Source organism: Eurosta solidaginis, chromosome X, assembly GCF_040869045.1.
Source record: "Eurosta solidaginis isolate ZX-2024a chromosome X, ASM4086904v1, whole genome shotgun sequence".
Classification (NCBI taxonomy): domain Eukaryota; kingdom Metazoa; phylum Arthropoda; class Insecta; order Diptera; family Tephritidae; genus Eurosta; species Eurosta solidaginis.
In genome coordinates, this window is record NC_090324.1 from 94,018,748 (window position 1) to 94,042,636 (window position 23,889).

Genomic DNA, 23,889 nt, shown 5'->3' on the forward strand with positions numbered 1-23,889 from the left:
ATCTCCGTAAGCATTATGAGGAAATACGGCACCTGATAACTCGGCCGTATGAAGCAAAAAAACACAAGCAGGTCCTCAGTGAACTCCACAAACAGGCGTCGGACCTTTATGACAGGAATTGCCCGGTGAAGTCAGTTCTCAAGGAACAGTACCCAAAACGTGCGGAAGAGGAACGCATACTCCCCAGGGAAACGAGAGTCACTCTAGCTCAACTTCGTTCTGGATACTGTAACAGACTGAACTCTTACCTATCCAGAATCAACCTCGATATACAGAATGTATGCCCCGCTTGCAATGTATCCTCACATGACACCAACCATCTCTTTAATTATAATGGGGAATCAACGCCTCTAACACCCCTTTCATTATGGTCCACCCCTGTTGAAACAACAAGTTTCCTTGGACTCCCGTTAGAGGATATTGATGACAATTTATGATCGGTCGCACCTATTGGGTGGAGCGAAGCACTACTACAACAACAACAACAACAACACTAAACTCTCATCATCGTATATATGTGTAAATTTAATCTTTAAACTCCGTAGCATCTTTGACGTTGTACTTTGAACATTTTGCAACATTTTTTAGTATACCGACAACATATTTACACAGCTTGAATGAAGGAGAATCAATGGGCGAGCATATCGGCCGAAGAGGTATGCCTTCCTTGTGAATTTTTGGCAGTCCATAAATTCTGGGTGGATTTGCATTCCTGGACATTAGAAAATTCTTTTCTTTTTCCTCAATGTAGCCATTGTTGAACATCTTCATTATAAGTTCATTGTTCTTGTCTTGTAATTTGTTAGTCGTATCTCTTTTCAGAACTCTATAGTCTAAAATATTGTTCATTATAGCTACATTATATTTACATATATATAGTTACAGTGCCCTTATCCGCATTGAGTACTAGGATATTCTTATTATTATTAAAGAACTTCTTGGTTGAATGTGGATTCTCTAAAACAATTTTTTCCCGAAATGATGGTTCTTCTTCTTCAATTGTTCATGTATGACTGCCGTAAAATTATTTCTTCCAATTTCCTGTCTTTCCTTGTTTTGTATTGTTTGGATAATATTTTCCCCGTCAGCTATTAGTTTAAAAAGTGGTAATGTATCTTTTTCGAATGGCAGAACGTATTTAGGACTGAGGGAAAAAAGCCGCTGAACTTCTTCAGGAATATCTAAAGATGTGGTGTTGTGAAAAAATTCCGGTACCACCCTAATGTTGAGGTTCTTTTTTTGTTTCTCTTTTAAGCGTTGGAACTTGTTAATTTGTTTTCTTCTAATATTTTTGGTAAGATTGTTTGTGAGAAAATTGTCACTATCGAAGAATGCCGAAGAGTGCTGAGAGTTGAGGCTTTGTATAATATCTATTTTCAAGTTGCTTTTCTCTATTTTCTTTGCCTTGTAAGTTCATGCTTAATACATATAATGTGATTTAGGAGTTTCATTTGTACATTATCTACATATGTCGACACAACTTTAGTAAACCTACGTGGAATTTCCTTATTGGCAATATTGTTGCTGATGGTGTACGTTATATTTTTTGTTGCATTTGTGATTAATTTCGGAAGTAAGCCGCTTCTTTTGCATCTCTCCAAAAATTTCGTCGATTCGGTAGGACGTGTGATTATTTGTGTTGTCTGTTGGTAACGTTTTATTGATTGTTTTGTCAGAGGGTCATAGTTGACTTTGATGGTTTTATACACTTCGTTTGTGTTGTTCTATTTTCGGTGTGCTCTCCGTTTACTCATTTTTAATAAAATTTAATAGCCTTGAATATTGTAAATTGTTAGATTTGTTGAGCTAAAAGGCTTCACAGATGAATAAAACTTATTTTTTGTTTATATTCATTTATAATTTATTTGATCAATATTTCGACTTCAATCTGAAGTCATCATCAGGGCTGGGGACAAAACCATAAAAATAATAATAATTAATTTAATATATACTTAAGTATATATTCAAAACAAAGTCACCACTTACACATATGGATATCTACGATCGACTGATCAGAGGGATCACAGAAAAATAGCAAATAAGGTAAAAATGTAAAGAGATTAAAATGTAAACAATTTGGAAAAACTCGTAAGTATAAACAATTTTCATGAACCGCAAGTGTAAACAAAAAATACAATAACAACATACATAACAACATGACTTCGTTTAACAATTATGTGTGTGTGCATGTTCGCCTGTTTGGATTGTTGTGCTGCTATCAAATGACCGCCTTGTTGTTGTTTCAAAACCAAATTCCTGTAGGCTTGTGCACAATTTTCTGTGTCGATTTTAAATTTCATTCTTTGTTCATTAGGTGTGTTCAAAATATGTAGTATTTCTAAAGTGAAGCGTTTATTATAATGTTTTTCATTCTCTAGAATGGTTACGTTTTCAAAGTCAGGGTAGTGTCCTGTGGCCTTGCAATGGGAAGTTAAAGTCGTCTTGTTGTCCGAAGCATTATTCCTAGATTTTATTTTGGACCTATGCGCGGAAATCCTTGCCTTGAGTTTGAGTTTTGTTGTCCCAAATTATACATTGTCGCATACGCAGGACACGTCACCATTACACGGGATTCTGTAAACAGCATCAGAGATCTCCTGACTTGGAATTTTGTCCTTCGTTTTGCTGAAAATGGTTTGCAACGTATTATTGTGCGTGAACGCCAACTGACACTTTTCTTTGTCGAACATATCGGATCTCCTAATCCTTTCCGATACTCCTCGAACATAAGCCATAGATTTGTATATTTTAGAGTCTTTATCCTTTTTCACCGGTTCTTTGGCGCTCGTTGCCAAACCATTTTCAGCAAAACGAAGGACAAAAGGAGAAATCTGATGTTGTTTACAGAATCCCGTGCAATGGTGACGGGTCCTGCATATGCGACAAAGTATATGTTGGGACAACAAAACTCAAACTCAAGACAAGGATTTCCGCTCATAGAGCCAATATAAAATTAAGAAATAATGATGTATATTGGAACGATTTTCCGTCATCCTTTGTCAAATTTGGTTTTGAGACAAACCGGTTTCGGCGTTGTGCCATCGTCAGTGTCGATTTTCGTTCTGATCTGTTGTTGTCGTTTGTCCTGTATTTATAGTTCGTAGGTATATGAGCAGGTATTGTCAAATTGATGCTTGTGTATATTTAGTTATGTGTATGTGCTGTGTGTTCATTTAGAACTTAGGGTGGTTTACTAATCGATTTGTGTGGCTGACTGGGGTAGGTAGAAATCTGTGATTTTAGTCGTTTGACCTTCTTTGTCGGTTTTTTGTTTTGGTGTGTTAATTGTTTTGTGTTTATTTGTTGTTGTGTGTGTGTCTGTTGTACCTGTGTGATTAAGTTGTTTCCTGTAAACAAGTTTTAAAAATACAACATTAACACAGCATTCAAAACATCGAACAATCTAGGACGAAAACTAAGAACTAAAATTAACTCAGAGGATCCGTTTAGCAGCCACGGCGTATACAAGCTTACCTGCGGATGCCAGCATAGTTACATAGGACAAACAGGATGGCATATAAGAACGAGATTCAGAGAACATATTAGAGATTACAACAAAAAAACACGGAATCCAAACATTATACCCGAGTCTAACTTCGCGAATCACATGGTCGAGAATGAATGTTCCCCAGCAAACACCAATAAAACAGTTAGAGTTCTTCACATACAGGAAAAGGGCCGACATCTCAACGTACTCGAAAACATGGAATTCTACAAACAGAAAACATTCGACGGTAGAATAATAAACGAACAGATAAACACAATTTCTGACACAATATTCGAGCCTTTAAAACTTGTTTACAGGAAACAACTTAATCGCACAGGTACAACAGACAAACACACAACAACAAATAAACACAAAACAATTAACACATCAAAACAAAAAACCGACAAAGAAGGTCAAACGACTAAAATCACAGATTTCTACCTACCTCAGTCAGCCACACAAATCGATTAGTAAACCACCCTATGTTCTGAATGAACACACAGCACATACACATAACTAAATATACACAAGCATCAATTTGACAATACCTGCTCATATACCTACGAACTATAAATACAGGACAAACGACAACAACAGATCAGAACGAAAATCGACACTGACGATGGCACAACGCCGAAACCGGTTTGTCTCAAAACCAAATTTGACAAGGGATGACGGAAAATCTCTTTACATTTTTTCCTTTTTTGCTATTTTTCTGTGATTCCTCTAATCAGTCGATCGTACATATCCATATGTGTAAGTGGTGACTTTGTTTTGAATATGTACTTAAGTATATATTAAAATAATTATTATTATTTTAATGGTTTTGTCCCCAGCCCTGATTATGACTTCAGATTGAAGTGGAAATATCTTTACTTGGGGTATTATTTATCTATAAGCTCATTATTAGAGAAATTGACTGCGCTGACCTTCTAAGCCGATTGAATTTTGCTGTCCCTCCTAGAGTATCCACACAATATTTACATTTACCCCTTTGTCGTCGCAACTTTGCTAAACATAATCCTCTGCTTATCTGGTGTTCGCACTAAAATGACTTGTATAGCTGTATTAGTCTTGCATGTACTTTTACCACTTTACGTAATGCAATACTCGCCTATCCAACCTGAGAGGTAGCATCTAATTAATTTTTTTTTACAAAAGCGGCATTATTTGTCCCGCATAAAACCCAGACAAGATATCGTATTAGCGTGGATTGGATAGTTGTCTCTTCAACCTGGAAAATTAAAAAGAAATAAGGCAGAACCGCGTTGATTGGAATCTGGTGCATTCCAATAACGTTCAAAATATGTTTTCTCACGAGATACTGATCGGAATCTTATGCATTCCGGCAGTATAATTTTATGGGTCAGGTATCGACTTGATTGGAATCCGCTGCATTCCAACAAAGCAAGTCATGTTATTTTTTGATGCATTGCGATGGCATATAACCCTATACTATCTGCGTTCTACCGCATTCCGACGGCATACTGATTGAATTCTTGTTTGCATTCCCACAGAAGACGATGGAAACCTTGTGCATTCTGAATGCTTGCTGAGTGGAATCTGATGCATTCTGTCAGCATAAGATTTAATTTTTTTCTTTTTTTTTCTAGCTATATATTCAGAAATTTAATTGTTTTGTTATATATATGTATTATTGTTCTACTATACCATATACATACACATGTATATTTTTATAATGTAGTCGACCATTTTACGTTTGTTGTCGACTTTAAATAAATAAATAAATAAATAAAAAATACTATTTGCACTTTTATATAGCGAGCCGCTTGATCCAAGGCCCGCTTGCAGACGCACCTCGTGGTGGATATTCACTGCCGATGAAAAATCCTCCGTTTAGCCCTTAAACCGAGTATGTCAGAGCGGCCTAACCAGATTGTCGCCTTCTTTATAAATCCCCAGACTCACCTTATAGAGTTCCAGTCTAAGGGTAATTTACTCCTCCGCCTACTGGACGCAAGGGCGAATTCCCCTTCCCCCTGTAAATTTTTATCGGACAGGAAAGATGAAAGGCGCTCCTACCTCTAGTGGCGAAGTTTTCCACCAAAACGTCTATCTCAGTTTCAGACAAGTCCGAATAAGTAAGCTTTTAATTTATTAATAATAATATTCGATGTGCGATGGAATGAGAAACGCAAAGCTTTTTTGTTTTCCTAATATAAGCCCCTCAAAACAGGTTTTTTAGAAATTCCATAATACCGAAGGGTTCATTTATGTTGGGTTTAAGGTCACTGTGTCTGCCTTAGTATATGTTAAATATAAAAATATGACTTTAAGCTAAGAACATAGTAAACTGATAAATATGTCTTTCTTTATTTTTTTCTTGTAGATAATGAAATTATGATGAGAAATCTTCCTTGCTTGAGTGTTGGTGATAGTATTGGTGGCAGCGGCAGCATCAGCGTCGACAATGTTGACGACGGTTGTGGAAATATCCATGTAAAAACTGCAAACAGTAGTATCTGTGGACTCAACACAGAAAAGTCAGCCACTTTTTCGTCTGCTACTGCCTTGGATGTAACGACCTCCGCAGATAAAGAAACTGTAACGCCACATGCCGTGCCTTCATATTTCGCGACTACATATTATCACTTAAGCGAAGATGAATGTACGTCATATAAAATTTATTGGCATAATATATACATATTTTGAACACTGATATATAGGTTATCTACACATATCCCAACAAGCATATCGTTACGTGTAAATAAGGTTTGCGTTATTTTATTTAACAACTAGCGCTTCCGGTTGACCTTATAATGAACGAGAGTTGGATTGGCTATGTTTTAAATCAGGGCCATTCATTTCATAGCACAATTGTGCCCTCTCAATTCACACGCATATGATTCGCTCTGTCGTTGTTAATTGAGTTAGTCGTCCCTTGGCACTTGGCGTGGCAACATCGGTGGTGGATATCGGCTGATCGGTATAAAAATATGTGTGAAAAATTATGCGCGATACATATGTTTGTTGTTAGCACTTCAGTTTTGAATAGCCCTGTTTTAAACATTTGTTTTCATCCTATCTTTATCACTCTCCTCTTTCTCTTCATCCATATTAAGTTACTACTCCCGTCTTTCTCTCGTAGCCTCAATCTCGCGCTCACGCTCTAACTCCCTCACTAACCCCAACGTCATCATATGTATGTTAACACACGCTTTGTTTATTCTTCAACCAATAATCGCTGACTTGACACTTACGCTAGTTATTGACTCAAAAGCCAATAATAAGCCGTGTCAACATTAAAGTAAAATGCAATAAGTTGGTAAACATGATTTTTTTTTATTAATAATACTTTAAATTCAATAATAATTCTTATTAATATTTGCAATTACATATTTACCTTTCCCGGTCGAGGGTCTGGTAAAATGTAAAATGCAATAAGTTGATAAACCGGAAATTGTTCTTCTTGTCATTATTATTTGCGAACTACATTATATTGGCCAAAAAGCCAATAATAGCCGCGTCAACATTATAGTAAAATGCAATAAGTTGGTAAACATGATTTTTTTTTATTAATAATACTTTAAATTCAATAATAATTGAGGGGATGTGTGGAATAACGGTATAACTTAAGAATCAACCTTTTGAGAAAAGTGAAAAAACTTAACAATGCAGGTAAAAATAAATTTATAATTATCCTACTTGTTATGATTTTAGATAGTATGATTCTTTGATAAGAAAAAGTAACACATTTTATATATACATAATTTTATTAGAAAATGGATGATTTCTTTTTTTTTGAGTTATACCGTTATTCCATAGATCGAATATCAAATATTTTGATTGAGATACTTTATTAAACAAAATAGTAGGTACATTAATAACCATTGTTAAATACATTATATTCTATTATTTAGATGTGCTTATAACTATTTGTTATTTCCTTTTGTTATTTTTAGCAATCTTTTTTTTACTACATTTATCATTTTTAAACTTTTTCTCTTTTAACAATGAGGTTCTCTGTCTGCTTAGTCGTTTTCGAAACCACTTCAATTCTTTTATTTTTCAGTTCTTTCTGGTCTACGACATGGAATATCATTCGATGCTTCACTACTGCAAAATTTTATTAGAGAGAGTTATACCGTTTTTCCATAAAAGAAGCTAATATCTTTGTTAAATATCACTATTATTTTCTAAGATTAATATGGTATGTGTATGTAATCGTGCTCTTTTTATTTAGTTGATTTATGGAAAAACGGTTTAACTCGACCTATACCATTATTCCACACATCCCCTCAATTATTATTAATATTTGCAATTACATATTTACCTTTCCCTGTCGAGCGTCTGGTACATATTTCAAAACATAACTTACGTTTTGCAATACTAATCAAAACTTTGCTAGAAAAACCGAACAAATATAAATTTAGTTTTTAGGCTTGGAATAAAGCGGACATAGCCCTTGCATCAAACGTAAATCGTTTCATTTCGTGTTCCCCAAACCAAGAGTAACGTAACTGGCGCCCGAGCAAATGGCCAAGTACACACGCGAAATAAAATCCTTGGAAAGGATTAAAAGCAAGTGCTCAAACGCAGGTAGAAAAAATTAAATCCCGAGTAAACTCTAGGTACGCAATTGAGTAAAAAGTTGTGTGTGAGCAAAACGGAAAATATAATAATTTATCCTGGTAAAAGGATAACATAAGAGGAAAACAAATCCTCGTTGCGAAACAATACTTATCTCTCGTCAGTGCCTGGAAAGTGGTGCTTTAGTACCTTACAAGCAAAAGATATACCATAATGTGCTCAACCAACCGAGACTCGAGGAAAAGAAAAAACAAACGCAAAAAAAGTTTCAAGTGTTCGAGATATCATCCTGAATATTGTAGCGCGTCATATTCGGGAATCGAAGAAGACTGCGGGTATCTCGCAGCCATCCAAAAAACAACTGTGAACGAAAACGATATAAATATTTGTTAACGGAATCAGGATAAGAAACATGAATACCTCTCTAGAAGCGAATGACGGCATGATTATAGGCAATACAATATGCTAAATTACGCACCATTGCAGCAGTAGCGGTAAAAAGAGTGGTATATGTTAAAGATCGATACTGAAGAAGCAGAAGGAAAAGGAAATTTTCAGACATTTGCAGCAGCAGCATTAAAAAGAGTGGAACAAGTTAACATCGATACTGAAGGAGAAGAAGGAAATTGACTATTGCAGCAGGAGCGGTAAAAAGAGTGAAGTAAGTCAAACATCGATAATGTGGAAGCGGGGAAAAAAGCGGTATTAGCAACAAAATTCTTAAGGTATATATGTATAAATTTATATTGAGCCACATTAGGATCGAAAAGTTATAAAGGCCGCGACCCACCACGGAAAGCGGACCCCCAGGTCTTATAATATAATAAATATAAAATATATAAAATCATCTCAAATTAATCGAAATGGCAAATCCTAATAACTTAATCCGTCCTCAAGTCCTTTCCCAAAATCCTATCACCCCTCAGACATCAAATGATAGAAAATTAAGCATAGATGACCCAAAGGTTCTAATAGCTAATATTGCAACAGATGTTTTGCAACAACAGAGATCAAGTGTAGTACAGGTCACTCTCAATCCCAACGCATTTCTCAGTTCGGCAATAGACCAAATAATTGAAGATAGGCATCGGGGTTGTGAGGTTCGACGGATATCCGCCAGACATAAGCATTCTATTTCCGGTAGCCATAGGAAATGCTTCTCGTATATCAGTAAGAGGTATAGCAAACCTGTAGCTTGTTAACAGGGCAAGCCCTGGTAGATGATTTAACAGCATATGAGCAGTTTCGAAGTTCAAGTTAATGTTACATTAATGAGTTCCAACACAAATTCCAATAACAGAAGTGAGAACAGATGGTAACAGGTATCATAACAGCCGGGCTTACACGGTGGACGTATTGTAGGAAAATGTTGCTGAAATTGTGTGAGAGATTGCTTGTTAAAATAACCGCGGGAAGTATGGGAGAAATATAAATTATATAGGTTTGAAGAGACTAAAAATATAAAAACTACACAAAGGAAAATAGTTCGAAAACAGCCAATTAACGGGGAAAAATAGCTCGTAAACAATTTTTTTAATAGAAAATAGTTCGCAAACAATTTTTTTGGAGAGCGAATGGCTTAATTGCGGCAGTTACAGAACTTAGAAGCGGATAGCAAAAAGTTGGACAAGACAGTTGCTGAAGGAGTTGAATCACGATCGGTTGTCCGGGAAAAAGTTAAGGAAATATGCTTTGAAATGCCGCCCGTGAGGAACTTTAAAAGTTAATAAAAAATTAAAAACCTTACAAAGTGAAACTTTGGAAACATATAAAAAAAAGAAAAAAAAATTTTAAAAATGTTTCGTTAAAAATTTATCAAAATGGATAAAGAAATTTATGTCAAGAGTGAACCAGTGAACAAAACGTTATACCAAAAAAAAAAAAATAAGTAAACTTGTGCAAAAGAAAATAAATTTATTAAAATAATTATTTGAAAGTTTATATACAAAAAAAAAAAAATAGGATATATTAATCAAAAGTTTATCCCGGCCGTGCACCGCGTCAACTTAAGAAGAATTTTAAAAATTTTAAGGTTAATAAAATTAAAAACTTACAAGTGACAAACAGAAAAAAAAAAGAAACATTATAAAAATCGAAGAGAAAAGTTATATCGGTACGGGAAGTGAACCGAAAAATTATACAAAGAAAAAAGGTATATTTGTAAAGAAAAAAAAAAAAAGGAAATAAAAACTAACTATTTGGATTTGTGGTTACAAAAAGTAAGAAATACCAAAATTATATCTAATTTCGAAAAAAAAGTTAATTAGTTGGAAAAAAAAAAAATAATAATTTAATTGGTTGGAAGCCTGAACTTTGGAATCCAATAATAAAAACGAAACCAAAATATTTAAAGATTTTAAAGATTTAAGATTTAGTTTCGAATCAAAGAAACAGCTAACGTAAACCGAAATGTTATACAAAAACAGATAAATTCGGAAAGAAAAAGGCATTTATTATTTGCAAGCTCAAAGGCGAGAAAAAAAAAATAAAAATTAAGAACAAAACGAAACTAGTATGTTATTTCGAGAAATATCTACGGAAGTGAACCAACAAGTTATAAAAAAATTATAAACAAAAAAATAAAGAGCGATTTATTGGAAAGCCCCTTTATAAGCGAAAAAAAAAATATATATATATTTTAGAAATTTGAAAACGAAATAAACGGAACGCAAGTGAACAAAAACTTAAAATTTGTAAACTTGCAATATATATAAATAATTTGCGTACCTATTACAAAAATCAAAACCAGAGGAAGAAATGTTTTTCAAGGCAATGAGCCAGAATGTCCAGTTGGAGTCCAAGATATGGCCAGGAGTTTACAGATTCAGAAGGCGCAGCGGCTAATTATTTTTTTTATGTAGTTTGTAGTATTTGCTAATCAAAAAAAAAAAACATTAAATAAAAGTACAATATATTTAGGCTTTTAACATACACAAAAAAAAAAAAATATTTTAATATAAAAAGTTGAATGTGGGCGAGCGAGCGAGTCAAAAAAGCCCCAGAAAGTATACCACTGGAGAAAATGAGTATGGTTAGGAAAAGGTGCTAAATAAAAAAAAAAAAAAAGTGTTTGTGTTTCTCCCCCCCCTCAAAATTGTATAGCAACCAACGTCAACACTCCATCAACTGGCCAGCGGAAGGAGGATGATTCGGTAAGTGCCCTTCTTTTAACACATGTACGTTTCACAGACTGGTTAAATTATTGATAAACTAGGAAAAAGTTTTATAAATTTATTCATATAAACCGCCCTACTTATTAATTGGGTAAAAGCAGAGAAATTAACTAATCCATTCAGTTGGTTTAATTGCTTTCTCTGTTAAACCATCCGTATAATATATATACTTTGGCATTTTATTTTTGCGATGAAAGTTCGACACATTGTTTTTCTTTCCATTAAAGTGATCACCTTAATGAAAAGAAAAAGTGAGTTATCTTCGTAAAAATTAACCGGTCTGTATATATATATTCATTCACCAATTCATGTTTTTTATTTGCACCACTTGAGGGGTTAACATCGTCACCAAATTCCAAAAGAAATTTGACGATAAAAATATAGTACAAAAAAAAAAAAAATGTATTAGTAACAAAGATTTTATTATTAAATTTCGCAGTAGGTTGTGAATTTATTTTGTTTATTTCTTTTGTGTGGCTCTGTTAATTGGGCCATGTAACATCACTTAAACAGATTATGTTGCAAGAAGGCTATGTTATAGCGTTCACATAAGTTCGATTTTCTGCTGAAGATTTTTTTTTTGCTTCCCTTCTCTTAATTTGTAAGAAAATTTCATTTGCATAAATACGTTTGCTAACTTCCCATACTCAGCTGCTCATTAATTTCAAATTTCTTTCGTTGTCGGTTCTCCATGTACCAACTCAATTAATTCTAAGTGTTGTGAGCATATGAGAGCGCAATTCTAAGAGTTAACATACTGCGTATTAAGTGCAAGCGGTGCTTCTCGCTCACTCGCAAACTGTGAGCGATGTATAAATATGTTTGAAACTATGTTACATATATAAATACAGAGATCTCAGGTTATACGAATTATGTTGTATGTGAGAGAGATAGTATTGAGAAATAACTTTGTTTTTTTTTGAATTAATAGAAGAGTACTAGTGAATTTATATACTGAGCGACTCTTGTTTAAATTGTATGTAGTGAGGAAATCTCAAATTAACATGTTTGATTAGTGATAAGAGATGAGAAGAATTTTGGAGAATGTAAACAAATCATAGATACCAGAGAAATGTTTTCTTCTTCTCAAGAGAATTAAGTTAAATATATGCTTTTGTAATCCGTGAATTTATTTTTTTGTTGCCATTGAGAGACTTCGAAATAAAAAAATGCAATATAGAGAATTTGATTTCGATCAACCTGTTGAAATGTAAGCTAACATAAATGATATGAGGAACAGTTTAGGTCGGTTAATATACATGTACATAAATACATATAGCACAAAGGAATAGATATAGAAAACAAAAACGAAATGTATGATTGAAGAAACTTTAATTAAAATTTAAGGATTGGAAAAATGAGAAAAATGAAGGTGTAACTTCTATTTGATATTTGTGGTAGGGGAAATGGTGAGTATGTCTGGGCTAAAAGAAAAACTTTTACCAATCTTTTAGCAGGTTGGGTGGGTGTAGATGGAAGGGCAACGACAGCTTAGCCTTCCACCTCTGCCGGAAGAACCCCAAACGATGCAACTTGTGGCAGGTAGCGGTATGTATTAGTTAACGTATTACTTATTTATTTCCGTAGTAAATTTGACAGGGAAATTTTGCAGAAATATCAGTGGAAAATTTGAAGTGTTGGAATTGCGAAATGTTAGGCCATAGGTATCAAGATTGCACCAACCCATTGCGCCGAATATTTTGTTACGGATGTGGGAAACCAGACACGTACAAACCTACATGCCCAAAATGTAATCGGGGTGCGGAAAACTCGAATCAGGATGCCCGCAGAAGGGTATATCCGAACCACCAGCCTCGGATGTAAATAATATCATAAGTCTCGCGAACCCCAACGACCTGAGTCCCAAGCCATCTTGCCAGCCAAAATTAACTCCCATAAGACCTTTTCATGTCCGGTTAGCCGAGTACAACCAGCGTCGCGCTGAAATTTTCTCAGCGCCACCAAAAATTGTTTCTCGTTCGGCACGACGAATGAAGAATTTCTGGGCTAAAAAGAAGCGTTTACGAAAATTTACCATCTCAGCCATTGTGTACAAAATCTCTAATATTAGGCCTTATATACGAATTAACATTAAAGGTAAAAATGTGCTAGCATTATTAGATAGCGGCGCGAATAAAAGTGTGATAGGTGGTCAGTTGGCCAAAACCATTTTAGAGCAGAAGTCTACTTCCCCAGCCTTTAGTGGCTACGTGAAAACAGCTGATGGCCAGCGACAACAAATAAATGGTATAATAACTGTAGCCGTAAACTATAATGGTCAAATTAAGAACATAGAATTTTTGATAGTCCCATCAATAACTGAATCAGCCATTTGCGGCATTGATTTTTGGAATGAGTTCGATATAAAAGTAAAGATTGAGACCCAATGACCGCATAAATACATTAGAAACTAATTCCGAGGGAGTGGCGTCTCTGAATACCCAGCAACAAATGCAACTAGATATTATAATAGAATCATTTCCTAACTTCGAGAGAGAGGGACTGGGATTAACTAATTTAGTGGAGCATGTCATAGATACAGGAGATGCAAAACCCATAAAGCAGAGATTTTATCCGATATCTCCAGCCGTAGAGGAAATGCTATGCCAGGAAATAGACAGAATGTGTGAACTAGGAGTGATAGAAGAAGCTCCAAGTTCGGCGTGGTCTTCACCAGGAGTGCTAATTGTCAAACCTGGAAAGGTTCGGTTCTGCTTAGATTCGCGCAAATTAAACGAGGTAACGCTAAAGGATGCATATCCCATTCCAATTATTGAGGGATTGCTAAGTAGGCTTCCTCCCGTGCATTATATTTCCAAGATCGACTTGAAAGATGCTTTCTGGCAAATTGGTCTTGAAAAGCAATCACGGGAAAAGACTGCCTTTACCGTTCCTAACAGGCCACTGTACCAATTCAAAAGGATGCCTTTTGGATTGTGCAACGCGCCACAAACTATGTGTAGACTTATGGATAAAGTGATACCATATAACTTGAAAAATCACGTTTTCGTATATTTGGATGATTTACTAGTAGTGTCGTCTTCATTTAATGAACATTTGGTCCACTTGTCCGAAGTCTCCGCATTATTGCGAAAGGCTGGCTTGACTATTAATATTCGAAAGAGTAAATTTGGTCTAAGCCAAGTCAACTATTTAGGTTTTGTAGTGGGAAACGGATCTCTCCAGGTAGACAAAGAAAAGATTTCTGCAATTCAGAATTACCCTATTCCGAAGACTGTACGTCAACTTCGGAGATTCCTTGGCATGACCGGATGGTATAGAAGATTTATTGATGATTATGCTTCGACGACTTTTCATCTAACCGAGTTACTCTCCAAGAAAAAACAGTTTGGGTGGAATCCAGAGGCCCAGCAAGCTTTCGAGGACCTCAAAGAAAAATTGACTTCTGCACCCATATTAGTACACCCCAACTATAACAAACCTTTTATTTTACAATGTGATGCTAGTCAAGTAGGAGTAGGAGCATGTTTGATGCAGGAAGATGACAACGGTCAAGAACGACCTATAGCATACATGTCCCAGAAGCTGAACAAAGCGCAGCGGAATTATTCAGTGACAGAGCTTGAATATCTAGCCGTTGTTCTTGCAATAAAAAGGTTTAGGATGTATATTGAAGGGATGGAATTCAAGGTGGTGACCGATCATGCTAGCTTGCGTTGGCTCATGCAACAAAAGGATCTAAGCGGGAGACTAGCGAGGTGGGCCATAAAACTGCAAGGCTTCAACTTTTCAATTGAGCACAAGAAAGGAAGTGAGAACGTAATCGCGGATGCCCTGTCCCGAATGTATGAGGACGTGCCAGAATCCGAAGTTAACGTTATAGAACTTCCCGTCTTACCGGAAATTGATTTAGGCTCCGATGCCTTTAACTCGCCTGAATATGAGGAATTAAAACTTCGGTTTCAGTCCTCAAATTTGCCGGACTTCCAAGTCATCGACGGGTACATTTATCATCGTACCGAATTCGCAACTGGTAACAGCGATACTTATGACAATGCTTGGAAATTGTATGTGCCTACAGAATTACGTCACAATGTGATTTCTGCTGGCCACGAGCAACCATCAGCAGCGCATGGCGGGATAGCAAAAACGGTAGAACGTATTAGACGTCGGTTCTATTGGCCCGGCATGGTCATACAGATACGCGAATATGTGCTGAACTGCGAGAGCTGTCAAACGTCGAAAACGCCATCAAAGCCACTACGACCACCAATGGGACAGCAAATTGTTTCAGATAGGCCTTTTCAAATTTTATATATGGACTTGATAGGACCATTTCCGCGTTCCAAAAAGGGTAACATTGGCTTGCTAATTGTACTGGATCATCTCACGTAGTTCGTATTTTTGAAGCCAGTCAAGAAGTTTACATCGAATTTAATAATGGAATATTTGAAGGAGAATATTTTTGATTGTTTTGGTATTCCCGAGAGTGTCGTTACCGACAATGGTAGCCAGTTTAAAAGTAAAGATTTTGAGCATTTTTTGCAAAAATATGGTGTCTCCCACATCACAACAGCTGTTTATTCCCCTCAGTCTAATGCCTCTGAGCGAGTTAACAGATCCATCAACGAAGCCCTAAGAAGCTATATACGTAAAGATCAGCGAGATTGGGATGCATTTACCAGCAGTATTAATTGTGCGCTCCGAAACAGCTTGCACCAATCGTTAGGTTATACGCCGTATTTCGCAGTGTTTGGACAGCACATGATTACACACGCCGCTGATTATAAGCTTCTGCGGAATCTGAATCTACTTGGCGACAATACGGTAAAACTGGAGCGCAGCGACAATTTTCAGTTAATACGGGAAGTAATAAAGAAAAATCTGGAGAAGGCTCATCTCCGAAACGCCAACTCGTATAATCTACGCAGTCGGATTAGAAGTTTTCAAGTGGGTCAAATAGTCACACGTCGAAACTTTGCACAGAGCAATCTAATCAAAAACTTTAATGCTAAGTTAGCACCTACTGGAGTAAAAGCGAGGGTTAGAGCCGTGAAGGGAAATTGCTATTACCTTTTGGAAGACCTAGATGGCAAAGTCGTAGGAACATATCATGCAAAAGATTTGTGGTAAATTAGTCACTGTTATGGTATCATTTTTTTACTCTCCCTGGTATGGTAATTTTATACTCAAAGATTATGATTTTAGTGCCTTCAGACCGTTTTCTCTCTTTGGATCCATATCAGCAGGAGCAAACGATCTGTGTTGTGAGGTTCGACGGATATCCGCCAGACATAAGCATTCTATTTCCGGTAGCCATAGGAAATGCTTCTCGTATATCAGTAAGAGGTATAGCAAACCTGTAGCTTGTTAACAGGGCAAGCCCTGGTAGATGATTTAACAGCATGTGAGCAGTTTCGAAGTTCAAGTTAATGTTACATTAATGAGTTCCAACACAAATTCCAATAACAGAAGTGAGAACAGATGGTAACAGGTATCATAACAGCCGGGCTTACACGGTGGACGTATTGTAGGAAAATGTTGCTGAAATTGTGTGAGAGATTGCTTGTTAAAATAACCGCGGGAAGTATGGGAGAAATATAAATTATATAGGTTTGAAGAGACTAAAAATATAAAAACTACACAAAGGAAAATAGTTCGAAAACAGCCAATTAACGGGGAAAAATAGCTCGTAAACAATTTTTTGAATAGAAAATAGTTCGCAAACAATTTTTTTGGAGAGCGAATGGCTTAATTGCGGCAGTTACAGAACTTAGAAACGGATAGCAAAAAGTTGGACAAGACAGTTGCTGAAGGAGTTGAATCACGATCGGTTGTCCGGGAAAAAGTTAAGGAAATATGGTTTGAAATCCCGCCCGTGAGGAACTTTAAAAATTAATAAAAAATTAAAAACCTTACAAAGTGAAACTTTGGAAACATATAAAAAAAAGAAAAAAAAAATTTTTTAAATGCTTCGTTAAAAATGTATCAAAATGGATAAAGAAATTTATGTCAAGAGTGAACCAGTGAACAAAATGTTATACCAAAAAAAAAAAAATAAGTAAACTTGTGCAAAAGAAAGTAAATTTATTAAAATAATTATTTGAAAGTTTATATACAAAAAAAAAAAAAAATAGGATATATTAATCAAAAGTTTATCCCGGCCGTGCACCGCGTCAACTTAAGAAGAATTTTAAAAATTTTAAGGTTAATAAAATTAAAAACTTACAAGTGACAAACAGAAAAAAAAAGAAACATTATAAAAATCGAAGAGAAAAGTTATATCGGTACGGGAAGTGAACCGAAAAATTATACAAAGAAAAAAAGGTATATTTGTAAAAAAAAAAAAAAGGAAATAAAAACTAACTATTTGGATTTGTGGTTACAAAAAGCAAGAAATACCAAAATTATATCTAATTTCGAAAAAAAAAGTTAATTAGTTGGAAAAAAAAATAATAATAATTTAATTGGTTGGAAGCCTGAACTTTTGAATCCAATAATAAAAACGAAACCAAAATATTTAAAGATTTTAAAGATTTAAGATTTAGTTTCGAATCAAAGAAACAGCTAACGTAAACCGAAATGTTATACAAAAACAGATAAATTCGGAAAGAAAAAGGCATTTATTATTTGCAAGCTCAAAGGCGAGAAAAAAAATAAAAATTAAGAACAAAACGAAACTAGTATGTTATTTCGAGAAATATCTACGGAAGTGAACCAACAAGTTATAAAAAAATTATAAAAAAAAAAAATAAAGAGCGATTTATTGGAAAGCCCTTTTATAAGCGAAAAAAAAAAATATATTTATTTTAAAAATTTGAAAACGAAATAAACGGAACGCAAGTGAACAAAAACTTAAAATTTGTAAACTTGCAATATATATAAATAATTTGCGTACCTATTACAAAAATCAAAATCAGAGGAAGAAATGTTTTTCAAGGCAATGAGCCAGAATGTCCAGTTGGAGTCCAAGATATGGCCAGGAGTTTACAGATTCAGAAGGCGCAGCGGCTAATTATTTTTTTTATGTAGTTTGTAGGATTTGCTAATCAAAAAAAAAAAAAAAAAAAATTAAATAAAAGTACAATATATTTAGGCTTTTAACATAACAAAAAAAAAAAAATATTTTAATATAAAAAGTTGAATGTGGGCGAGCGAGCGAGTCAAAAAAGCCCCAGAAAATATACCACTGGAGAAAATGAGTATGGTTAGGAAAAGGTGCTAAATAAAAAAAAAAAAAAGTGTTTTGTGTTTCTCCCCCCCCCCCCTCAAAATTTTATAGCAACCAACGTCAACACTCCATCAACTGGCCAGCGGAAGGAGGATGATTCGGTAAGTGCCCCTTCTTTTAACACATGTACGTTTCACAGACTGGTTAAATTATTGATAAACTAGGAAAAAGTTTTATAAATTTATTCATATAAACCGCCCTACTTATTAATTGGGTAAAAGCAGAGAAATTAACTAATCCATTCAGTTGGTTTAATTGCTTTCTCTGTTAAACCGTCCGTATAATATATATACTTTGGCATTTTATTTTTGCGATGAAAGTTCGACACATTGTTTTTCTTTCCATTAAAGTGATCACCTTAATGAAAAGAAAAAGTGAGTTATCTTCGTAAAAATTAACCGGTCTGTATATATATATTCATTCACCAATTCATGTTTTTTATTTGCACCACTTGAGGGGTTAACATCGTCACCAAATTCCAAAAGAAATTTGACGATAAAAATATAGTACAAAAAAAAAAAAATGTATTAGTAACAAAGATTTTATTATTAAATTTCGCAGTAGGTTGTGAATTTATTTTGTTTATTTCTTTTGTGTTGCTCTGTTAATTGGGCCATGTAACATCGCTTAAACAGATTATGTTGCAAGAAGGCTATGTTATAGCGTTCACATAAGTTCGAATTTCTGCTGAAGATTTTTTTTTTGCTTCCCTTCTCTTAATTTGTAAGAGAATTTCATTTGCATAAATACGTTTGCTAACTTCCCATACTCAGCTGCTCATTAATTTCAAATTTCTTTCGTTGTCGGTTCTCCATGTACCAACTCAATTAATTCTAAGTGTTGTGAGCATATGAGAGCGCAACTCTAAGAGTTAACATACTGCGTATTAAGTGCAAGCGGTGCTTCTCGCTCACTCGCAAACTGTGAGCGATGTATAAATATGTTTGAAACTATGTTACATATGTAAATACAGAGATCTCAGGTTATACGAATTATGTTGTATGTGAGAGAGATAGTATTGAGAAATAACTTTGTTTTTTTTTGAATTAATAGAAGAGTACTAGTGAATTTATATACTGAGCGACTCTTGTTTAAATTGTATGTAGTGAGGAAATCTCAAATTAACATGTTTGATTAGTGATAAGAGATGAGAAGAATTTTGGAGAATGTAAACAAATCATAGATACCAGAGAAATGTTTTCTTCTTCTCAAGAGAATTAAGTTAAATATATGCTTTTGTAATCCGTGAATTTATTTTTTTGTTGCCATTGAGAGACTTCGAAATAAAAAAATGCAATATAGAGAATTTGATTTCGATCAACCTGTTGAAATGTAAGCTAACATAAATGATATGAGGAACAGTTTAGGTCGGTTAATATACATGTACATAAATACATATAGCACAAAGGAATAGATATAGAAAACAAAAACGAAATGTATGATTGAAGAAACTTTAATTAAAATTTAAGGATTGGAAAAATGAGAAAAATGAAGGTGTAACTTCTATTTGATATTTGTGGTAGGGGAAATGGTGAGTATGTCTGGGCTAAAAGAAAAACTTTTACCAATCTTTTAGCAGGTTGGGTGGGTGTAGATGGAAGGGCAACGACAGCTTAGCCTTCCACCTCTGCCGGAAGAACCCCAAACGATGCAACTTGTGGCAGGTAGCGGTATGTATTAGTTAACGTATTACTTATTTATTTCCGTAGTAAATTTGACACGTTCTTTTGGGAATTTGTTTGATTGAGATGAGCCTAACCCTTCGACGGCCTCTAAATTTAAATTTTTTTTGTAAATCTCTGTTTGATTTTTTTTTTATGAGCAACCGACGTAAAAGTCAGTGTAGGAGCAAGTTTATTCAAGTCAAGTCATTTTAAATAGCGATCTGAGATGAGTGTCCAGGAACCTACATACCAAATTTCATCAAGATACCTCACAATTTACTCAAGTTATCGTGTTAACGGACAGACGGATGGGCGGACGGACGGGCATGGCTCAATCAAATTTTTTTTTCGATACTGATGATTTTGATATATGGAAGTCCATATCTATCTCGATTCCTTTATATCTGTACAGCCAACCGTTATCCAAACAAAGTTAATTTACTCTGTGTGCAAAGCACGCTGAGTATAAAAACATTATGTATGTTTGTATATTTGTCTACATTTACAACATGTAGTATGGTAGTTTAAATAAGTTGTATAGAAAATCAATGCACAAACTAACAGCGAACTACTGTATTGTGAGTACGCTGATAGTATTTTAATACTTAATATATAACAAAACAATTAAAGGTGTCTAAGTTAGGGTGTAACCGAATATTATATACTCAGCGTGAGCTTCAATTGTACATTTCATTTCAGATAAATTACTTTTCTACATAACACGTGGCGCCGCCCGTTTGAAGGAAAAATGTCTCCCCATTTCCTCTTAGAGTAAAATTTGATAAGTAAATTGCCATTGATTCAAAACTATTTTTTGCTAAGTTATAGCTTATTATTCTAGTCTACGACCCTTTTAAGTTTGTTTTATATCTAAGTTGCCGTGGTCTTTAACCGATCCCATCCATTTTTACTGATTCTATTGATACAAAGCTCTTTTTCGCTAAGATATAGCTTATTATTTTCGTCTACGACCCTTTTAAAAATCTTTTATATAAAACCTGCCGTGGTCTTTGACCGATCTAGTCCATTTTTTCTAGAAATATTTCCTGCTATAGGGAAAATTTCTGTACCCAATTTTATTACGATCCGTTAATTTTTCTTCGTGTTATGGCTCCCGAAACGTAGAAAATTACTTAGTCATAAAAGAGGCGGTGCCATACCCATTTTTTTAAATTTGAAGTTTTTTTATTTATTGTTATAAATCCACTTGGGAAATGAAATACTGGTGTTAAAAGCTCTTTTTTGCCAATATATATCTAATTTTATTCGTCCACGACCCTTTTGAAAATCTTTTATATAAAAGTGGGTGTGGTCCTTAACCGATGTCGTTAGTTTTTCTTCAAAGCATACCCTATAGTACAGGCAACCTCTCTGCCGAATTTTGTTACGATAGGTTGAACGATTTTTGCTTTATGATTAATAATATTTGTAAAACTGATTATATCTCAAGTGGGTGGTGCCACTCCCATTTTAAAACTTTTTTCAAATTTTTATTAAAAGTCTCAATATCCGTCCACACGTCAAACTTCAATATTCTATGTGTATTATTTACTAAATAATCAGGTTTTTTGTGTTTTCCAAAATGTTACATTTATGCCCAGCTGTACACTTGAAATGTTGTTGTTTTTTGTTTTGTGTGCTTAATAGTGTTACAAGGATGCACAATAGTGCACATACATATGGTTCTATTTTGAACTAATTTTCGTTTGAGAGAAGCAAAAAGGATACAGAGGCTAACACCAATGACCTTGAGCGGGTAACAATGCAGTTTTCCTTCAGATATGGGGATTTCCCTACTGTTTATTTTAAAATAAAGATATAACAGAACAATAAACATAAACCAGGCATGCTTAACCAACGAACCGATATCATTTCGTTACGACAATTAACGTTAATAAACGAAACAAAGTCATTTCGTTTCGTTTATTAACGTTAAGAACGTCAAATTAACGAAATGATTTTGTTTCGTTTTCTGCCATATCAAAACGAAATCAAATCGTTTATGTTGATTATTAATTTCAAACTATGCTGGCAAAGCTGATTGATGGCGGAGTCATTTAAGGTGAAAGCATTAGCCAAGCTGATTGCAACTTTTTTCATGAATATTGACAGTACGAACATTTCTCAGAGTATTTTTGATATTACCACCAACGAATTTACCAAACAAATTACATGGAGTTTGAGTGTATGTCCGCTCTCTGTTACCACCTTACGGCTTCACCATGGCTATATCATTGCCAGCACAATTCAAACATAAAGTATCACGTTTTTTTGACGTTTTTAACGTTAACGAAAGCTTTTCGTTTCGGTTAAAAATGAGATACAATTTATCTTGATAATTTCTTTATCGATAATATTTCGAAGTGTTTCAACGGAAATGGTGGAAATTTTTTTATAAACGATTAGCTTAACGTTAAGGTGTATCCCTGAAATAAACACACAAGTGCCATTGTACTTAAAAGCGTTATTGCTCGCTAAGGGTTGTTTTTTACATAGCTCTGCAATAACTAAAACCGCATCGTTGCGATAGTACTGTGTATTTCATAGTAGCGGGTAGTGAAAAATTTAGGCTTTTGTTAACTGAGAAATTTAAATTTTTGGTAGCCATTGTCCTGTTAAATGTTTATGGAAAGGTTTGAGAAACGACCCAATAGTTTGAGTGAAAAGTAAAATTTTAGTTTAGTATTGTTTGATCGCTTAATAGCTACGCAGTAAAATAAAATAATAATTCAAATGGGTTTTTTTCAAAACGTATAAAAACCAAAAAAGTTTTAATAAATATATTTGTAAATTAAAAGAGTGCTAAAACATAAACTTTTTTAAGGAAAGTGATTCAATTTCTTTTTTTGTCTTCAAAAATCAAACGCGTTTTATACAAAACGTTAAAAAAAACGTTTAAGAAATATATTTATCAAAGGAGTGATTTGCGTTGTTTGGCGTTATTATCAACATCGTGAGGAAGAAGCCAAAATCAATTGAGCTTACAGCGCGGACAAAGGAAGAACGCAATTACCACCATTACCAGAAAATCCCTACCATTTTGAATTAAGTAAAACAAAATTTATTAATAAATATTTTATATACATACCTTTCATATTTAGTTACATTAAACCATATATATATTTTTCATAAACCATGCCTAGGCTAAGTAGAAAATCTGGTAATCTGAGACGCGTCGCAGCTAGGAGAGGAATGCATATTCTTCGAGGAGACGAAGAATATAGACAACATTCACAAACACAAAATACGTTAGACCACAGAACCCGTATAGAGCGTATTTGGGAATTTTCGCGGCGGGTTATGTGGTCTAACGTATTTTGGGTTTGTGAATGTTGTTTTTTTAAACTATTATTTATTTTTAATTTTTTAGTTCAAGTAATTTTAAAGTTTTAGTCGAGAGTGATGAAACCTTGAAATGCCAGTGGTCCATGGATGAATCCAACTCCACGGCACCGAAAAGGGCCAAGACGCAGGGAGGCTGGACGCGGTCTTTCGCCGAAATTGCCAAGCGTCGGCAAATCATTGACATTATAGATGAGAGCAGCGAAGATGGCAGGATCCCGAAACAACAGTGGAAGTGGATCGAGGCCGCTCTCGCTACGGTGCATTCAAAGTGGCAATAAGGCCAATTGACCTTATGCCCGTTGACCTTATGTCACCACACCATCACATTAATGCATTATCATCGACCCTTGATACAGTGTGCAAAGTTTCAATCAAACTTATGGCCATTCAAAGTGGTAATAATGCCAATTGACCTTATGGCCGTTGACCTTATGTGACCACACCATCACATTAATGCATTGTCATCGGGCCTTGATA

General features: G+C 34.7%; 1 protein-coding gene across 14 annotated transcripts in view; it reads left to right on the forward strand.

The window, feature by feature from the left end:
- Nucleotides 1-23,889, forward strand: part of ey (eyeless) — a 2,912,801-nt gene that overhangs the window by 758,022 nt on the left and 2,130,890 nt on the right. For all 14 annotated transcript variants that reach the window (XR_010947866.1, XR_010947867.1, XM_067758165.1 and 11 more), the window contains one exon: nucleotides 5,838-6,116. Coding sequence is in view for 12 of the 14 variants with exons in the window: in XM_067758165.1 (XP_067614266.1) it covers nucleotides 5,838-6,116 (279 nt within the window). In the remaining 2 variants the exon portion in view is untranslated. The remainder of the gene's footprint in view (nucleotides 1-5,837; nucleotides 6,117-23,889) is intronic.